Here is a 21,259-nt window from a genome sequence, read left to right as displayed (position 1 = left end):
TTTTCTCACCAATAACCCAACTGTTCAGATCTGGAACACACCTATCCAATCTCCTTTTCCTATTTGACCTTTGGTCCTTTTTCAACCCTTTTTTTTTTTCCTTTAAAAAAATGGGAGTGTCAGAGTACTCCCTCTGAGTGCTCCTTTCCCCCCCCTTAAATACTTTGATTCTGATAACCTTCTACAGCTTTATCTTTTGCTTTAAAAAGTGAAGGTGGGGCTTCCCTGGTGGCACAGTGGTTGAGAGTCCGCCTGCCGATGCAGGGGACACGGGTTCGTGCCCCGGTCCGGGAGGATCCCACATGCCGCGGAGCGGCTGGGCCCGTGAGCCATGGCCGCTGGGCCTGTGCGTCCGGAGCCTGTGCTCCACAGCGGGAGAGGCCACAACAGTGAGAGGCCCGCGTACTGAAAAAAAAAAAAAAAAAAAAGTGAAGGTGAACAGGCATCCAGTGATCAAAAAACACTTCAACTTCATTAATCTCATATATAACTTATTCCTACTTCATACCATCAGTGAGAACCTTGCAAAAAAAGTCTAGAAGCATAAAATCCTGATGCTCCTTGGGAAATATATTTAAAGATCTACTGTAGGATACTAGGAATATGTAGGAATTCAGGCCAAACAGACTTGGTTGGCATTTCAGCTTCACCTAATCACAGATGGTGCACCATGAATGTGTCTCTTCACTGGTAAAGTGGGGTAAATATTTTCCTACCTAGACTATGAGCTATGAGTGCAGTGATTATTTTATTCATCTCTGTCTCTCCAGCACCTGGTAGAGTCTCTAGAACATGGTAGGCACTCAACGATATTGAATGAATTAATTTAAGGTTGAACCCATCTCCTGAACAACAGAGGTTCCCTTAATGAAAACTCTAGTATTTAAACTAAAATGGTGTTTCTCAAACTTTAGAGGGCAGAAGAATCACCTTGGAAATTTGGTAAAAATCAGGACTCAGTGGCTCCACCCACAGAGGTTCTAATTGGGTCAGTCCAGGTTGGAATCCAGGAATCTGCATGTTCAGTACATCTCCTAGGTGATTTGGATAGAGGTAGTTGGAGAACAACTCTTTGAGATACACAGTTTTAAAACCTCCTCTCTGATTCACAAATAAAATACCGAGCCAAAGAATAATTTTTGTAGAGCAAAACTTTAGGGAAGAGAATTTGGATCAAACACCTATCATCATACTGGTTTTCATTTAAATGATTTATCCAACAATTCATAATTTCCTGCATTTCTTCACACATTCATAGCCACTAAACTGGGGAAGGGCAACTCCACCAAGCAGAGGTTTGATATTTTATTGGTAGATCATGAAGGATGCATTTAAACCAGTTTTCCTACCAGTATTGGGCCAGATGACTCTTCCCTAGTTGATACCAGATGAGACAGTTGGCTTGCATTTAACAATCACCTTATTTATCTTTAAACACTAGACTCATATGTATCAGTGACAGGCTTGCAGAATCTGAGACTGACTGAGGGAAGAGAAATGGTAGGCTAAGTCTCCAGCACTATTTAAAAGACTCTTTCTCTTTGTGTTTTATAAGTGCGTAGAAGTGAATGTGCCCAAGTTAAATGTGTGTATGATGGTCCGTCACTGGGTAGTTACAGATATCTTTTTAACAATGTAAATAACGTATGTTTTTCAGGAGGAAGAAAACAAAACATAGACCCCAGATTCCTACTAACCAAAGAGGACTTTTTATCCAATTTTGACATTTTTAAGAAAGTGAGTTGGCTTTCTTTTTCCTTAAATTAGTAAGACTGTGCTTTTATCACCAGGACAGAATACTAGTTACTCCTCAGACTTTCTTTTGGACAAGGAAGGTATTTGCCTTCCTTTTTTAAATGATTTATTTCTGTTGTTTATCTCTGCCTCAATAGACTATGAAGCTGATTTAGAGAAAGAAAAGTAGTAATAACAATTATTTAGAGTTGAACGAACAGTTTCTTTTTTCTAATCACCATGTTAACATTTTCTTTTAGAAGAAGCAAGTTTTAGACTATAAATCTTATCCAATAGAAGATGATGGAACTGATAATCCTGGCTTCAACCATATTGAATTGAACTGCACAGATCAAAGTGGCAAGATCAATGGGACTCGTTTGTGAAGCAGCTGTGATGCTAAATTATCTTAAACAGTGTCCCAGTTTTATATGTTTTTTAAGATAATTGGATCAGGTCTAGATTTTTTTTTGTCCTATCATGAGTGTTTTGGGGAACTTTGCGGGGGGATACATTTTTGTTAAAGCAAATTTTGACTTTTACTTTCTATACTCATTAATTGATGCTACTCTGAATGTAAGAGTTTCAGCATCAGTATTTTCCTCTCTCTCTCTACTATTATATCAGTGAAGCTGTAGTTGTGCAAGTTGTGAAAGTTTTGAAAGTTGTGACTACATATGCGCTGAAAAACTAATACACACATATACACACATACTCGATGGTCAAAAGCATATTCTTAAATTAGGGCATCATTAAAAATATTTCCCTGCATTTGGTGCTAGCATATATTTTGGAGTTTGCCGAAATCATAATTAATATTGAAAAGGACCTTTCTCCCTCCTACCGCGTACTCTATTCTTAGGGAGCAATGAAGTGACAGGTCTGTGCTGTCTCGATCTTTGCTTCTCATCAACCCCTGTCAGCCCAGGGCACGTTTAATCTTGGAATTGATTCTGGCTCGGGAGGGTGGTAATCAAGAAGCATCCTGTTTGGGACAGAACATGGGCCCAATGGTCAAGGTCTTTTTGGTGCTATGCATCTCTTGTGCCTTTTTGCTTGTTAACTAGAGTTCCTGGCCATTGGCTGCTCATATTGCCTTTCTTTGACTCTGGTTCTTATCTGGATTCCTGGTTTCTCACCCACTAACTTTGGTTTTGTTGCACATATTACCTTTGCCTTCCTGATTTCCTGTTCACTCTATTGCCTTGGGCTTGTGTATGTCTTGAGACACCCAATGTGAATCATGCTACCCCAGATCCTGGTTCACTGCGTCCTGGCCTATAAGTATAAACTCCCATGAGCCTTATACTGACCAAAGTACTTGCAGCTAGGTACTTACAGATTTGGTGATCCAAGAACATTTACACAATTAAAAATGGGTAAGCTCTGTGGAATTAGATGATTCCATTGAATGCTATGAAGCTGAATGTCAACTAATTTGCAATGATTTAAATTTAAATGTACATATGCTTAGACATATTGAATTCCAAGGTATCCACCTGGTTGATGAGCTAAATTACATAGGCAAATACTACTATTTTTGTTTAGTGTCCCAGAATTACTGGATATATGCTATGTTCCATGCTTTAAAATTTTAAGTAGCAATCTCAAAGTTTATTTTGTTTATTTTCCTACATTTCTAGCTAAGACTTTGGTTACAGGCTTTCATCAATAACTTATTTTTTTTCTACAGTTCACACATTAGATACTGTTTAGAAGGGTTTTTTTTAAGCATTACACTGTTTTAAAATAATAATGTGTGAAATATTTTGGTACATTAAAATATTTTATGATTAAATAATTTTTGCTTATTGTCTGATAATTTAGGTAAGCATGCTGTACAGAGGTTGGCAATTTAAAACATTAAGAAATGTTTTTAATGTTAATGTTTTATTCATGTTATTAAGAAACATTAATAAAAAATAAGAAATAGCATTAATCTAAAGCAGAGATTTATACATTTAAATTAATGATATATTCACATATTTTCTATGTGTATAGTTGTTATTTTTTAATCAACATATTTGTAAGCATCCATCAAACTTTGTAACTCTTCCTATGATTTTTTAATGAGTAGGAAGATATAATCTTATTTGTTTTATGTGAGTGTGATTTGAACAATTGTTATTTATTTAGTAATTCTAATGCACATGTGTGTACTTTCCTTCAATTTTGGAAATCAAAATCAGGTTATTTAAATAATCTTTTCTCTTTTCTGACTGCCAAGGAGTTATGGAATATATTCTTTTTTTTTTTTTTGCGGTACGCGGGCCTCTGACTGTTGTGACCTCTCCCGTTGCGGAGCACAGACTCCGGACGCGCAGGCTCAGCGGCGATGGCTCACGGGCCCAGCTGCTCCGCGGCATGTGGGATCTTCCCGGACCGGGGCACGAACCCGTGTCCCCGGCATCGGCAGGCGGACTCTCAACCACTGCGCCACCAGGGAAGCCCTATATTCTTAATGAGAGATATAACACTTCCATTCTTGTCCACTTGCTTTTAGGAAAATCTTTGTGACATTAGGAATTGTCGCTATTTTACTTTTATAACACATGAGAGTACCAGATTTCTATCTTAAGAAATCAAAGTAATGTTACTATTAATTATTAAAAATTATTTATCTTATCTAAATCTTTGGGTTAAACCAAATAAAGGTAAACTGTTAATGTAAATTTAAAAATCTAATGCTCTTAATTATTTTGAATCACAACAATGCTAATGGGAGGGAAAAGTCACATAAGTTACCTATTTCTTTTGCCACTAATAAGTTGTATGACCTTGAATTTATCCTTAATCTCTTCTAATGATGGAACTTAACACTAAACACATACCTACCTCACAAAAATAATGTGACCATCGAAGATCAGATAGTGCTTTATTAATTCAAATAGTGTTACTTAAAATTTCAATTGAAATTGATTGGGAGTCAAAATTTGAGACAAAGTTTATTTGCTAGTTTTGAAAGAAGATAAGCCGTTAATAATTTGCAGTGTAATGATATGGAAATAGTTCCTCACTCTAAAAAAATGTATGCCATAGAAATACTAAAATATATTTAGGAATCGGCAGGATTATTCTAACAGAGAGAATGTAAACTCTAAAGAAAGCTACAGACCAATCATATTCACTCCATAGAGAAAAGAAAATTTTATTTGTAGGATATAAAACAGTATACATGTATAGTCATCTATTTAGTTGCTTATGCAATCATTTTCTCTCTAGACCAGTGGTTCTCAATGGGGCAATTTTGCATCTCAGGGGACATGTAGAAATATCTGGATACATTTATGGTTGTTACATCTGGTGAGGAGGTGCTACTGGCATCTAGTGGATAGAATTCAGAGGTGCTGCTAAATGTCTTATGGTGCACAGGGCAGCCCTTCTCCTCCACAACAACAACAAAAAATGATCCTGCCTCAGCTATCAATAGTGTGGAGTTCAAGAAATCCTGCCCTAGAGGCCAAGGTTGAAATCTTGATTTTCCTGAAGTCACACACCTTGGTTGTGTTCTTTTAAGGAAATTGCCTTGACTCATCTACAGGTGAGGATTAAAGTATTGCTAGCATATGGAATGTTACGATGCAGAATAATGACCATATATTTTCACAACATTTTGAGAATATTAAGGACTATAGAATTGTGAATAACTATGAAAACAACTCTTAAGAGAGTTTCATTTCTTGGGCTTCCCTGGTGGCACAGTGTTTAAGAATCCGCCAGCCAATGCAGGGGACACGGGTTTAAGCCCTGGTCCTGGAAGATCCCACATGCCATGGAGCAACTAAGCCAGTGTGCCACAACTACTGAGCCTGTGCTCTAGAGCCCGCAAACCACAACTACTGAGACCACGTGCCACAACTACTGAAGCCCACGTGTCTAGAGCCCGTGTTCCGCAACAAGAGAAGCCACCTCAAAGAGAAGCCTGCACGCCACAATGAAGAGTAGCCCCTGCTCGCGGCAACTAGAGAAAGACCGCACACAGCAATGAAGACCCAATGCACCTAAAAACAAACAGATAAATAAATAAATAAATTTATTTTAAAAAAGAGAGTTTCATTTCTTAACATGATTTCCAATATTAACACACATTAGGATGAAGTATTAAATATGTGAGTATGAAGGTTTCATAATTCTATTTATGATAATTCCAGAAAATATAGTTTATTGTTAACAACTGAGTGTCTGTCCATGATGTAGATACGTGGGACAGGGATGGAGCTGAGATGGGGGAGGTAACTCTCTGTGTTGATTCTTATAGGAAATTCTGAGTTTTATCCAATAACGATTGTTGATATGGAGTCAACTAAGTGAATGACCCTTTAGTTACTGAAATTCACTGTATAATTTAATCACTGTAAAATTCACTTTTACATTTAAGTTGTATGCCCATTGTTTGTGAAAAAACTTGAGATTGAACATTATAATGTAAAACATGGTTGCATTTCTGACTTTTCAACTTGCTGATTAAACTCTACAAGTGCCTTTGCAGCTGTCTATTCTTGGGGGATAAATATCAAATAGAATATAATTAACTTTATCAGCTTTTACAGAAAGTTATTTCCACTCTATTTACCACACAAAGCACTCTTCCTATGTACTATGTATGGATTTTAAAAGTGTAAGCAAATAAACATGTAGAACATATCACTGAAGGATATTTTATATTTTAAGCAATTAAGACTGTATCTGAAAATACAATAGAAAATAACATATTTAATACTAGAAATTTCTTAGCCATTATCTCTTTGCATATTCCCCCTCTCCCATTTTCTCTATTCTGTATTTCCTTACCTCCTATTAGATGAATGTTGTAGCTTTTTATCTCATCCCCCATGTCTCCTGATCTGGTTCATAATTGTTATATTTTTATATTTATCACAATCTTAGAACATTTTAATCACCCCCAAAGAAACCCCATATCCATTAGCAGTCAGTCGCCATTTCGCCCAACCCCATTAGCCCTAAGTGACCATTAATCTACTTTTTATCTCCACAGATTTTTCTATTCTGGAAGTTTCATATAAATGAAATCACATGAAAATCAAAAGACCCCAGTATGTCTTTTGTGGCCACAGCGGTCTTTGTGACTGGCTTCTTTCACGTAGCATAATGTTTTCAAGGTTAATTCATGTAGCATACATCAGTACCTCATTCATTTTGATGGCCTAATAATAGTCCATTGTATAGCTATACCACATTTTATTTATCCATTCATCAGTTGATGGACATTTGTGTTGTTTCCACTTTTAGGCTATTATGAATAATGCTGATCTGAACACTGTGTACAAGTTTTTGTGTGGATGTGTGTTTTCGTTTTTCTTGAGTATATACGAGCAATAGAATTGCTGGGTCGTGTGGTAACTCTGTGCTTAACCATTTGAGGAACTACTAGACTGTTTCCAAAGTGGTCGCACCGTTTTACGTTTCTATCAGTAGTGTATGAGGGTTCCAATTTCTCCACATCCTGACCAACGCTTGTTAAATGTATTTTTTATTATAGCCATTCTAGTGGGTGTGAAGTGGTATCTTATTGTGGTTTTGATTTGCAGTTTCCTGATAGCTAATGATGTTGAGAATCTTTTTATACTTATTGGCCATTTGTACATCATTTTTGGAGACATGTCTGTTGAGATCCTGTGCCATTTTCTGTGGCTTATTTGTCTTTTTATTATTGAATTGTAAGAGTTCTTCGTATATTCAAGATACAAGTTTCTTATCAGATATATAATTTACAAATGTTTTCCTGCACTCCATGGGTTGGAGAGTTTTCTAATTCTCTGAGTTATAAAGTGATGTGATCTAAACAGATCTCAAGTTTCAAAGTAGAGAACATAAAGCCTCCTAGTCACACACTTAAGATAGAGTAGGAAGCATGATGTTTCAGTAAATAAGACAAAGTACAGTGCAATTTAAAATAGGGCCAGTTGTGGCGGTAGATGGAGAAACAAAAGGAGACAGGTGAAGCAGGTGGAGAGATAAGAAATAGGAGAAAGATAAATACATAGACTCCGCTGAGGCCATGCATGGGTAGAAGCCAGGATACCCAGGCAAAGGCAAGACTGCAAAAAATGATAGGAGTCAAGGTATACCTTGGTTTACACGCTGTTGGAGAGGTAAGAGGCTGGCTCAAGAAGGCCATCTACAGGGGAAGTGATCAAGCAGAGAAAAAGATATTCAGAAAATTGAACCAATGATCTTACCCACTCCCTGGAGCATTTGATTGCCTCCTCGGCTCTGCACATTCAAATAATCAGGTGTTTGATGTTTATAGCTCAGAAAAGCAGTGCTTCCACAAATACACAAAGATTTCTTCTTGGCTTTTAAGTGTCAAAAGTCTAGCCTCTTAAGTTGACAGGGATAAAATATCTTGGGAGGTAAGAGCTAAATTCTCAAATGCCTAGAGTAGAAATGGATTTCTGATGCTAGGAGGGTTTAGGGGAAGCCAGGAGGGTTAATATATTAATGAGTCTCTGAGGAAGGGTCTGTGTCCCACTTTATGTGGTGAGCCTTGGGATGGCGGCAGCAAACCACCATAGGTTTGTGGGATTTGAGAGAAACAGCAAAACCTGTGCCCCATCTCCTGCTTAGAGCTGAGAGCCACAAGACCCCAGTAAATACACGCTGAATGGTGTATCTGGGCAGGCATATGACCTTGGGGTGTTAGACTTTACCATGGTTTATAAGCACAGAAGCAGAAATTACTGCATGAAATGTCTAGGTGACTAGGATTTTAGCTTCATGGTTTCGTACAACCTAGTGTAGTGTAAGAGCAGTATGGAGGTAAAGAAGGAAACCAATAGGGGAATTAGGCTCAAACAGGCTGAGACCGGCTGAGATTGACAACTATTTTATGGTTTCCGAACAGAAGATGAATATTAAAAGCTTAGACAATTAAGAAAAAACCTAGGCAGATGGGGGAGTGAGGATGGGAAGAAGTATTATTCCCTTTTATAGCAAGTAGTCAGTCAATACTGTAGCTAAAAATTGATTTCAATCTCTTAATGCTTTTCACGATCTCTCTTCTTAAACTTAGTCATCTTTGTTCACTGCTGTATTCTTAGCGTCTAGAACAAGAGCCTAGCCACAAATCTACAAAATTACTGCCTCTTAGAGTTTTCATCCACTTGTTTGTTTTTAAATGAGTCACAGGTGTGATTCCCTGAGAAGCAGAGTCTGACACGGAGTTTGGTGTGCTTAATGTTTATTAAGGGGCGCCTTTAGGATCCACACCTGTGGAAGAAAGGCAAGCGACCTGTGGAAGGAAGACGAGAGACGCAGGTTTGGGCAGAGGTGGAAGTTGAGCTGTAATGCCAATCCAAGGATGGTCTCCCCACAGACTCTGAAGTGCGGGGAGTTAACTTCAGACTTAACCCCGTTGGGCCAAGGTAGTCAGGCTTTCACATCCAGTCGTTGATGTGGGTAGGCACAGGAAGGGGCGTGGTCTTGGACCACGTGATCCTCTGCAATAAGGCCTTCCCGAAGAGCTGAGAGGCGGAAGCTGTCTGCTGTAGCCCTCCCAACGGTAGAGGCTAGCAGTCCTTCACTGAAGGGGGATCTCGGCAGTGTACTACGGTGTCTACTTCACAAGGTAAGTGCATTTTGGAGACGTTAAATCATTTGTCCAAGGTCAGACACCTTGGATCTGAAGTTAGTTTTGTCTGATGCCAAAGCCCATGACCTTGATATTTTGCTCTATTGAACGTGTTGATGTAAGCTCACTCCTAAATTGGTGAGGGTGGGGCTTGGAGTTAGGAGGGCTTATTCTCAGGCTTCTGAGATACAAAGTGCAAGTCAAAGTGGCAGACCTCTGTGTGGCCCTGACCCACTCCTTTAAGCAACGCCCACTGCTCTGCTCAGCAAGGAAACTGCAGTGACAGTGCTTTGTATTAAATATGATTAACTGATAACTGATAACTATTACAGCTTGAAATTGCTACCCACCGACCTTTCCACCAGGATAATATTCTTTAAAATATTATACAGTCAGATAAAACTGAACAATTCAGCTTGCATTGTAGAGTGTATTCAAATTACGGCAAAATATTGAGTAGATCAGTGGTTTTCAGTGTGTGGTTCCCAGCCAACAGTATCAACACCACCTGGGTACTTGTAGCAATTGAAATCCTTGGGCCTACCTTAGAACTCCTGAATCAGAAAAGGTAGTGGTCGGGTTCAGGTGATTCTAATATAAGATAGAGTTTAGTTTGAGAAATACTGGACTAGATAGTGATAATTAGTAGGAAAAAGAAACTGGATTTGCAATAGCAAATAAACTGTATATAAGTGTTTCCTTTAAAAATGGTTTGAATAGTTCCTCTATTTGTTCACTGGATTTGCTTTGCATATTGGACCCCAGCCCTTCTAAATGATCACAAATTCCTAATTAGTGAGGTCTGAATTAATGAAAGTTAAAGATTACCTCCTTGAGGGCTAAGGTCTAGGCAAGCTGAGTGCAGCTGTGCATAGGGTTCCACTGATAACACCTTTAGTATTTACCCCTCCCTACCAGGATATTAATGGGCTCCAAATTGAATACTTCAAGTATTTAAAACCACTCATGCCATAGAAACATTATTCAGCAAGCTTCCTTAATTTTTTTGTTGAAAATATTATAAAATTGGTGTCTAAAACCAGATAGTCAATGGGTGATCTGGGGAAATTACTCAATATCCCTGCTGGGAAAACAATAGCTGGACTTAAGTGGGTTTAACTTCTTCACTAAGAGGATTGTATGAATTGAGGTTTTACACTTGGCTCTTTCATGTTGAAATTTATTTACGGGAAAATGAGTTAACACTGATTGCATCCTATAAGCACTAAATACTTGACGCTCTGTTAGGCACTGGGGAAAGTGAAGGTGGGGTTCTTGATTTCTATCACTTACAAGCTCTCTGGGGATATAGACAGATATGCATGCACCAGTGGAGGAATAACACATGGGGAAAGAGTCTGAGTGAGTGGGGCAGGTTGTGCAATAGGAGACTTCTGGGGAGAGGGGAGCCCAGTGGATAGGACTAGCTGGGAGACACACTTGCTGAAAAGTTGAAGTCTGAGCTAGACCTTAAAACTAGAGATAATCTGACTAGGCAAGGAAGAGAGGAAAAATGTTTTTCCAGGGAGTGTGGTGCATGGAGGAAGGTGTAAGTAAAGCTTGGGAAGGAGTGAAGGAACCTGCTCTTCTAGGGGATGTGAGGAGATCCTGGCTAGCATGGAGGTTGGTACTGAGGTGAAGAAACATTATGTAAGTAGAGTGGCTGGTTTGAAGGACTAGGATGCAGAGTTAGGACTTTTACCAGAACTTCCCTTTGAATCCAGGAGGGTCTGCTGCCTGCCGGGGGCATTTGCTGTATTCTTTTTTTTTTTTTTTTTTGCGCCACGCGGGCCTCTCACTGTTGTGGCCCCTCCCGCCACGGAGCACAGGCTCCAGACACGCAGGCTCAGCGGCCGTGGCTCACGGGCCCAGCCGCTCCATGGCATGTGGGATCCTCCCGGACTGGGGCACGAACCCGTGTCCCCGGCATCGGCAGGCGGACTCTCAACCACCGCGCCACCAGGGAAGCCCCTGCTGTATTCTTTTTTTTTTTCGGGCCCACCGGCTCCGCGGCATGTGGGATCCTCCCGAACCAGGGCACGAACCTGCGCCCCCTGCATCGGCAGGCGGACTCCCAACCACTGCACCACCAGGGAAGCCCTCTGCTGTATTCTTAATCTGCCTCTAGTGTACATTAGACTATACTTACAGTAATGCAATGAATCATCAAAGGAAGGATAAATGGGTTGCAATTTCCTTTATTTAAGACCCCCTGGAAAGCATATTTATAGAAAATTTACATAGAAAGTTATTTCTAGAGAGATTTCCATTTTAAAAAATCAGCTAAGATAAAATTTTGCCAGTTCCACGATTAACCCCCTGCCACCTATTTGGATAACTTTATATCCACACAGGTGAGGTTTTAATGAAGATTATAGTGTTGAAGTAGGATAGTTCTAATATTTTAGTCTTATGAAGACTCCTAAGATTAGGTATATTAAAAAATCCTCAAATGACGGCCTACTCATTACACCTGACAATTAACATATTCCACCATCCACACTGGGAAACAGAGTTCATCAGAAACGTATGCTAATTTTTTGCTGGCTATGTTGTTTGTTTTTGCATGCATTTGTTCAATGAACACTTGATTTCTTTTTACTTTCCCAGTTTTACTGAGATATAATTGACATACTGTGCTGTATAAGTTTTAAGATGTACAGCATAATGATTTGACTCACACAAAATGTGAAATGATTACCATAATAAGTTTAGTTAACATCCATCATCTCATATAAATACAAAAAAGAAAAAGAAAAAAAAAGTTTTTTCCTTGTGAGAACTCTTAGGATCTTAATACTTTCAAATACACCATGCAGCCGTGTTAGCTATGGTCATCATGTGCATTATATCCCTATACTTATTTGTCTTTTCTTGAGATATAATTGACATATAACATTATATTGGTTTCAGGCATACCACATAATAATTTGATATTTCTATATAGTATGTGTATATTACTAAATGATGACTACAGTATGTCTAGTTAAGATCCAGTATCACAAATAGTTATCAGATTTTTTGTGTGTAATGAGAACGTTTAAGATCTATTCTCTTAGCAAATATACAATAAAGTATTATTAAGTGTAATCACCATGCTGTACATCATATGCCCATGACTTATTTATTTTATAACTGGAAGTTTGTAACTTTTGACTGCCTCTCCCGTATCACCCATTCCCTGACCCTGCCTCTAGCTACCACCAACTTGTTTTCTGTATAAGTATCCTAAGCACCTCACAATTGGCTGCCTCTGTGTTCGTCCCTGGGATGAGTGCGTCTGAGCATGTGAACCCTCTAAGCCATTTATCAGTTTGCTCTGCTCTTAGGGATGTGAGTCCTGTTGGTTTTCACAGCTAGCTATTTTGGGGGCTCATCTCTCAGGTGCAGGCCTTAAAAGTTGTGGTGCCTGATGTGGGGTTCAAACCCTTTCCTCCTCAGGGAGAAGGTCCAGGTTTTGAATTCTGATTGTAGATTGTCACACGGGAGGTGGGGTTTAGGGTGAGTTTGTGTCTCAGCCTCTTCTACCCACTTTGTGGGTTTTTTATCTTTTTCCCAATGCGTTGCTCACCTAGTTTTGGGGTTTTTCTGTTTTTTGGTTTTTTCCAGAGGAAATTGTTCCATATTTAGCTGTAGATTCAGTGTGTCTGTGGGAGGAGGTGAGCTCAGGTTCTTCCTACCTTGCCATCTTGAACCAGCCATATATATTTTTTTTGATTACTGTAACTTTATAATATAGCTTGAAATCAGGAAGTGTGTTGCCCCCCTCTTTGTTCTTTTATTCTCAGGAGTTCTTTGGCTATTCAGGGTCTTTTGTGGTTCTATGCAAATGTTAAGATAGTCTTTTCTACTTCTGTAAAAAAAAAAAAAAAAAAAATGCCATTGAAATCTCAACAGGGATTGCATTAAATCTATAAATGGCTTAGGTAGTATGGACATTTTAACAATATTAAATTTTCCAATCCATGAACAAGGGATATTTCTCCATTTATTTGTGTCTTCTTTGATTTCTTTCATCAATGTCTTGTAGTTTTCAGGGTAGAGATTTTTCACCTCCTCAGTTAAATTTATTTTTAAATATCTTATTTTTGTTGCCTCTGTGAGATTGTTTTATTTCTTTTTCAGAAAATTTGTGTTAGTGTATAAAAAGCTTCTGATGTTGTTTGTTAATTTTGTGTCCTGCAACTTTACTGAATTGGTTGATTAGATATAACAGTTTTTTTGTGGAGTCTTCAGGATTTTCTATATATAAAATCATGTCATCTGTAAATAGAGACCATTTTACTTCTTCCTTTCCAATTCTTACAGCATTTATTTATTTATTTTCTTGCCTAATTGCTCTGGCTAGGACTTCCAGTACCATGTTGAATATGGTGATAGTGGGCACCCATGTCTTTTCCTGATCCTAGAGGAAAAGCTTTTAACCTTTCATCATTAAGTATGTTGTTAACTGTGGCTTTGTCATATATGGCCTTTACTATGTTGAGGAACATTCCTTCTCTACCTAATTTGTTAAGAATTTTTACTATGAATGGATGTTGAATTTTGTCAAATGCTTTCTCTGCCACTATTAAGATGATCATATATTTTTTCTTTCTTTCTATTAATGTGATGTATCCCATTTATTGATTTGTGTATGTTGAACCATTTTTGCATTCCAAGGATAAATCCCACTTGATCATGGTGAATGATCCTTTTCATGTGCTGCTGAATTTGATTTGCTACTATTTTATTGAGGATTTTTGCATCTATATTCACCAGGGACATTGTCCTGTAGGTTTATTTTCTTGTAGTGTCCTATTCTGGCTTTGATATCAGGCCCATGTTGGCTTCATAAAATGAGTGTTCCCTCCTCTCTGATTTTTTGGAAGTTTTAAAATAAGGATTGGCATTCATTCTTCTTTAAATGTTTGATAAAACTCACCAGTGAGGCCATCTGGTCCTGGAATTTTTGTCATCAGGAGATTTTTGATTACTCATTCAATCTCTTCACTGGTAATTAGTCTGTTCAGATTTGCTGTTTCTTCTTGATTCAGTCTTGGTTGGTTGTAGGTTTCTAGGAATTTTTCCATTTTTTCTCAGTTGTCTAATTTGTTGATGTATAGTCATTCATAGTAGTCTCTTATCATCCTTTGTATTTCTGTAGTATGAGTTGTAATGTGTCCTTTTTCATTTATAATTTTGATTTGTTTCTTATTTTTTCTTTGGTTAGTCTAGCTAAAGTTTTCTCAATTTTGTTTACCTTTTCAAAGAACCAACTCTTAATTCATCACTCTTTTCTATTGTTTTCCTGTTCTATATTTTATTTATTGCTGCTCTAATCTTTATTTCCTTCTGTCAGTTTTGGGCTCAGTTTGATCTTCTCTTTCTAGTCCCTTTAGATATAGAGTTAGGTTGTTTGAGATCTTTCTTGTTTACTAATGTAGACATTTATTGTTGTGAGCTTTCCTCTTAGAACTGCTTTTGCTGCATCCCATAAATTTTGGTAGGTTGTGTTTCCATTTTTGTTTCAAGAGATTTTATTATTTCACCTTTAATTTCTTCTTTGATCCATTGGTTGTTCAGGAGTGTTAATTTCCATGTATTTGCGAAATTTTCAGTTTCATCTTGTTACTGATTTCTAGTTTAATCCCATTGTGATCACAGAAGATATTTGGTATGATTTCAGTCTCCTTGAACTTGCTAAGATTTGTTTTGTGACCTGACATATGGTTTATCCTAGAAAATGTTCCATGTGCACTTGAGAAGAATGGGTATACTGCTGTTGTCAGACAGAATGCTCTGTGTATGTCTGTTAGGTTCATTTGATGTATAATTTTGTCCAAACCTGTTTCTTTATTGATTCCCTATCTGGATGATCTATCTTGTTGAGAGTGGGGTATTAAAGTCCCCAACTATTATTATATTGCTGTGTATTTCTCTTTTCAGCTCTGTTAGTTTTTGGGTTACATTTTTAGGTGCTCTGATATTGGATATGTATTTACAATTATATCTTCTTGATGGGTTGACCCCTTTATCATTATGTATTGACCTTTGCCTCTTTTTACCATTTTTAATTTAAAATGTATTTTGTCTGATAGAGCTACCCCTGCCTTTTTTTTTTTTTAACTACAATTTGCTGAAATCTTTTTCCACCCCTTCACTCTCAGTTGATGGGTGTCTTTAAGGCTAAATGAGTCTCATATTGTTGGATCTTGTTTCTTTTTTTTTTTGGATCTTGTTTAGCCATTCTGTGTCTTTTGATTGATTGGAGAATTTAATCCATTTACATTTAAATGGATTGCCATTTTATTGATTATTTTCTAGTGGTTTTGTAGATCCACTGTTTCTTCTTACTGCTATCTTTTTTTCTATTTTGATGTCTTTTGCTATCAGTATGCTTTATTTCTTTATCATGGTGTGTGTGTGTCTGTGTGACTACTATAGGCTCTTCCCTTGTGGTTATCATGAGATTTGCATATAAAACCTTAAAATTTTAACACCCTATTTTAAACTGATAACGATTTAACTTTGCTAGCATTCCTAAACTTTATACTTCCTGCCTCACAATGATGTTACAGTTTACATACTTTTTATATTGTGTATCCAATAACAGATTATAGTAGTTGTGGTTATTTTCTACATTTGTTTTTTAATTTTTAAACTAGAGTTGTAAATAAGTTATGCACCACCATTACTATATTATAGACTCTTTCTTTGACACTATATTTAACATTACCACTGAGTTTTATGCTACCTTCTTGTGTTTTTATAATGTTAATTAGCATCCTTTTACCTCTACATAAAGAACTCCCTTTAGCATTTCTTGTAAGGCAGTTCTAGTGTTAATGAGCTTCCTCAGCTTTTGTTTGGGAAGGTCTTTATCCATTTCTGAAGGACAGCTCTGCCAGGTATAGAATTCTTGGTTGACAGTATTTTTCTTTCAATGTTTTGAATATATCATCCCATTCTCTCCTGGCCTGCAAAGCTTCTGTGGAGAAATCTGCCAATAGTCTTATGAAGGTTCTTTTGTATGTAGCTCCACTCTTTTTTCTCACTGCTTTCAGAATTCTTTTTGTCTTTCACTTTGACAACTTAATTGTAATGTGTCATGGTGTAGCCCTCCTTGGGTTCACCTCTGTGGGGACTTTCGGGCCTCATGAATCTGGGCATCCATTTCTTTCCTCAGGTTGGGGGGTTTATAGCCATTATTGCTTTAAATATTCTTTCTGTCTCTTTCTCTTCTTCTGGAATTGCCACTATTGTTTCTTTTAATTGTGTCCTATAAGTCACATCTTCTTTCTTCACTCTTTTTTCTATTTGCTCCCCTGACTGGACAATTTCAAATGTCCTGTCTTCTAGATCACTGATTCCTCCTTCTGCATGGTGAAGTCTGTTTTTGAATCTCTCTTTTGAATTATTCAGTTCAGTCACTGTAATTTTTAGCTCTAGGATTTGTTTTATTTTTATGGTTTCTGCTCTTTGTTGAACTTCTTGTTTTGTTTAGCATTGTTTTCCTGATTGTTTACTTGTCTGCTGTGTGTTTTTATAGTTCACTAAATTTGTTTAGGAGGATCATTTTGAATTCTTTGACAATTCATAGATCTCCATTTCTTTAGGTTCAATTATTAGATGTTTATTTGTGTCCTTTGGCGGTGTCATGTTTATCTGATTTTTTTGATCCTTGATTCCTTACATTGACATCTGTGCATTTTAGTAAATGGTCTCTAATTCCAGACTTTATAGGTTCTCTTTGATACAGACAGTTCTTCACCATTTGGCTCAGTTTGGGTTTCTGGACATGTTTGCCGGTAATAACTTTGGGCAGGTGGGGCTTGCTATCAGGGTGTATTTTCAGGTGAGCCCACTGCCCAAACTGGGGTCTGGGGTGGGTACTGCTGGCTGAAAGCAGTTGGATAAGAATTCTGGCTCTGTTCCCTACTTAGGTGAGGTTGTAGGATGGACTCCATGGTTACCGGAGTTCTCTGGTCAGGCTTACTAGATAGTTGGAACTGGGTACTATACTCAGCAGTAGGCAGAACTGTGGATTAGCTTCTCTGCCTTGGTATGGCAGCAGGACATGCTCCAGGGCCTGCACAACTCATCGTTTGGGGATCTGAATCAGGCAAGAGTGTGCACTGATTTCTATGGCCAGATAAGGTCACTGGTTTTGCTCTGCAGACAGAAAAGCCACGGGTTGTGTTCTCTGTTCAAGTACCACTGTATGCAAGGCTGTTGGATGGGCTGCACAGTTTCCAGTGTGCTATGGTTGGGCAAGCTGAATGCTGTATTCAGCAAAGGGCAGGCAACAATTAGTTTCCCTGCCCAGATAGAGCAGGAGAATCGTCTCCAAGGGTGGCAAGGCTCTTTGTGGTCTTGACGCAAGTCAACCCATGCCCCAGGGGGCCAAACAGGGCTGCTGGCTTTGCTTTGCAGTCAATCATCTCTGCCTGCCATACTCTCTGAGTGTTGCTGAGCTATGTAGCTTCCAGGTGTTTTGGCCAGGCTTTCTGGTCAGATGGGCCAGGAGCTAGTCAGCAGTGGATAAAGTGATGATTTAACTCCTCTGCCTGGGTGAAATGGGAAGACCAGCTCCAAGCGTGCTCTCAGGTGTTCTGGATCAGGTTTTCTGGTCAGGAGCGGCCAGGAGCTGCACTCAGTAGTGGGTGGGACTATGAATTAGTTTCCCTCCCCGGACAGAGCCCTGGACACCTGCAGGCCTGGCAAGGCTCGCTGTTTGTGGTCTTGACTCAATCTGATCCGCTCTTTCCAAGTGCCCTGGCCCTGTGGTGACACAGACTTTGCGATTTTCAGCTCAGCCTGCCATTCTGTGCTCAAGCATTCCTGAGCTATGTAGTTTCCAGGCTTTCTGGTCAGGGGGTGCTGGGAGCTGCACTCAGCAGTGGGCTGGGCTATGACTCAGCTCCCCTGCCTGGGTAGGGCAGACCAGGCTCCAGGGCTAGCAAGGTTCTTCATTTGAGGACCTGAATCAGGCAGACCTGCACCCCACTGAGTTCCCTAGTCGTGGCTCTGCAGTTGAGCAAAGCCTCTGACTGGGACTGCTGGTTGGGCCCTGCAGGTAGGAGCTTGGTCCATCAAGATCCGAGTGCTGGTTGTTGCAAGCCCCTACCTGCTTCTTTATCATAATTAGATTCTCAGTGGTCAAGCTCCATAGATTTCCCCCGATTTCTGTGGGGTGAGACGAGAGTGGGGGCTTCCAAGAAGCGACCCACAACACAGTGGGGGCTAGATAGTCACCCTGGGGTCTCATTTCCCAATAAAGGAACCCTAGGCTCAGGGGAGGACCTCTCAGTGTGATGCTGTGCTGGCCTGGGGGAGGGGTAATGTGGTCAGCATGTAGCCATTCTTCTTACCTTCTAATATCGCCTGTCTTGGTCTCTGTGGTGTGGGGGAGGCGCTTCAGCCTCACCCCTATGTTCTAGGATTTTTTTTAAATTTTTATTTTATATTGGAGTATAGTTGATTAACAGTGTTAGTTTCAGGTGTACAGCAAAGTGATTCAGTTATACGTACATATGTATCCTTTTTCAAAGTCTTTTCCCATTTAGGTTATTATAGAATACTGAGCAGACTTCCCTGCTGCTATATAATAGGTCCTTGTTGGCTATCTATTTTAAATACAGCAGTGTGTACATGTCAGTACCAAACTCCCAATCTATCCCTTCCCACCACCCTTCCCACCTGGTAACCATTAGTTTGTTCTCTGTGAGTCTGTTTCTGTTTGTAAATAAGTTCATTTGTATCATGAGGTATTTGTCTTTCTCTGTCTGACTTACTTCACTTAGTATGATAATCTCCAGGTCCATCCATGGCATTATTTCATTCTTTTTAATGGCTGGGTAATATTCCATTGTATATATGTACCACATCTTCTTTATCCATTCCTTTGTTGATGGACATTTAGGTTGCTTCCATGTCTTGGCTATTGTAAACAGCCCTGCAATGAACATTGGGGTGCATGTATCCTTTCAAACCATGTTTTTCTCCGGATACATGCCCAGGAGTGGGATTGCGGGATCACATGGTAGCTCTATTTTTAGTTTTTTAAGGAACCTATTTTTAGTTTTTAAGGAACCTATTTTTAGTTTTTTAAGGAACCTCCATACTGTTGTCTGTCTCGGTCTCTGTGGTGCGGGGGAGGTGCTTCAGCCTCACCGCCATGTTCTAGGATTTTCTTAGTGTGTCTTATCCATGAACAGTTGTTAGTTTTCTTCTTGGGACAGGGAGGGAAGTCAGAAAGTCACTATGTCACTATTTTGGTGATGTCACTCCCAACACTTGATTTCTTACAAAGTCCCTCAGAAATTACCCTTTACAACCTTCTTTGCCTTTCTCTTCTACAAACCTAAACACATCTTAAGATATTCACTATGTGTTCCTTGTACCCAAAACAGGGAAGATGAATGAGTGTATTCACTGTGCTGGTAGAAAGAAATGAAGGGAGGCAGAGAGGAAGGGAGGAAAGAGAAGAATTATATGCTAGAAATGCATCAGGGATTGTGATTGCCAGAGGCACTGGCAATAGCAAAGGCAGAATTCCATGGGCAAAAGATATTTCTGGCCAGAGTCTTAGGTTCAGTCTATACTCAGACCAGGTAGAAAGCGATACTTAACAAATGTTTACTTCCTTATCCTGACCAGTGCGTTGGGTGGTCCTCTACCTAGTTCTGAATGTTCATGGCCCATTGCAAACCCAAGGAGGGTTCACATTCCTTCCCCCTGCATCTGCCACTCTTCCTGCTCCAAGGAGTAGGAGAGAAGCTATGGATGTATTAAATCCAAAGATCTATTGGTTCATGATGCTTAGAGGTAGAGCTTCAGGCATAACAAGCAAAAGTCACAATACTGGGTCAGTAGAGCAATTTGTCTGTCTGGAGCATCTCTTTGTATTTCATCTTTTGAGACTTTCCTTGGAAATTCCTTTCCCCAGGGCTGATGTGAAATATTTCACAGACTTCTTAGCCATGATTGAAAAGAAAACTCTGCCAATGGCCGCTTGTCTTCAGTTCCCATAAAATACATCTCCTTAGTTTAGTTGACCTTAGTACAGTTGACTTTTGAATAGTGCAGAGGTTATGGGTGCCAATCTCCGTGCAGTCAGAAATCTGCATATAACTTTACAGTTGGCCGTCCATATCCACGGTTCATGGATTCAACCAATCATAGGTCCTGTAGTACTGTATTACGTATTTATTGAAAAAAAATCTGTTTATAAATGGACCCTCCTAGTTTAAACCTGTGGTGTTCAAGGGTTAACTGCATTTCACTCCTAGGAACATCAGGTCAGAAGGAGTACTAGAAAGAAACTACGAAATGGCTGAAGTTCTAGCCTGCCCAAAGCCACTCTGACCAACTGTTCCCATCTAAGGAAACATTTAAGGTTCTTGGGAATCCGCAGCCAGCATGAGACAGTGTTGATGGATGCGGTAATGGGAGCATTCCCATTTCCCTGACTGGCACAGGCCAGCTGATAACATAATTCAAAGTCGGGTTCTGCAATCTCTGGAAGAAGAGTAATTACAACAACAGGCATTGCTTAGAAGGAAACTCCCCCACCAGCCCCGCTTCCCCCATCCAGACAGACGGTCCCTTTGCTGGGATCAGCAGAGCATACTAGCAGGCAGGGTAATCAAAAGCATCATACGTATCATTGGTTATAGTTCACATTTCCTCAACAAAGGGCATCAGTGGCATTTTCCAAACTCTTCTGAGTGATTTCTCATGAGTTGGCTCGGCACCCTCTCTAAGAAGGTAGAATGGAAGCCATATGGAAAAGGTAGGTTAGGGAGAAAAATGTAGTCTCTCTGAAGGATGAAGTGATTTCTCAGGAGTGTTTGGGAGTGACAGACTTTCTTTAAAGACCCCCACTCTATGATTCCTCGTATTCTGTGAGAAGAAACTACAACAGAATTTCAGAAGACCCGGCTAAAAATA

At 39.3% G+C, this 21,259-nt stretch overlaps 1 protein-coding gene across 2 annotated transcripts in view; it reads left to right on the top strand.

Moving 5' to 3' along the window:
- The window catches only part of SLC5A8 (solute carrier family 5 member 8), a 66,234-nt gene extending 60,018 nt beyond the window's left edge, over window positions 1-6,216 (top strand). The window contains exons 14-15 of one of the 2 annotated variants that reach the window (XM_004269478.3): window positions 1,658-1,737; window positions 1,995-6,216. In XM_004269478.3, coding sequence (XP_004269526.1) covers window positions 1,658-1,737; window positions 1,995-2,120 — 206 coding nt within the window. In that variant the 3' untranslated portion in view covers window positions 2,121-6,216. The other variant, XM_049694723.1, reaches the window with a different exon arrangement.
- The last annotated feature ends 15,043 nt before the right edge of the window (window positions 6,217-21,259 follow it).

This window comes from Orcinus orca, chromosome 11 (genome assembly GCF_937001465.1).
Source record: "Orcinus orca chromosome 11, mOrcOrc1.1, whole genome shotgun sequence".
NCBI lineage: Eukaryota > Metazoa > Chordata > Mammalia > Artiodactyla > Delphinidae > Orcinus > Orcinus orca.
This window is presented reverse-complemented; position numbering and strand designations above follow the sequence as displayed.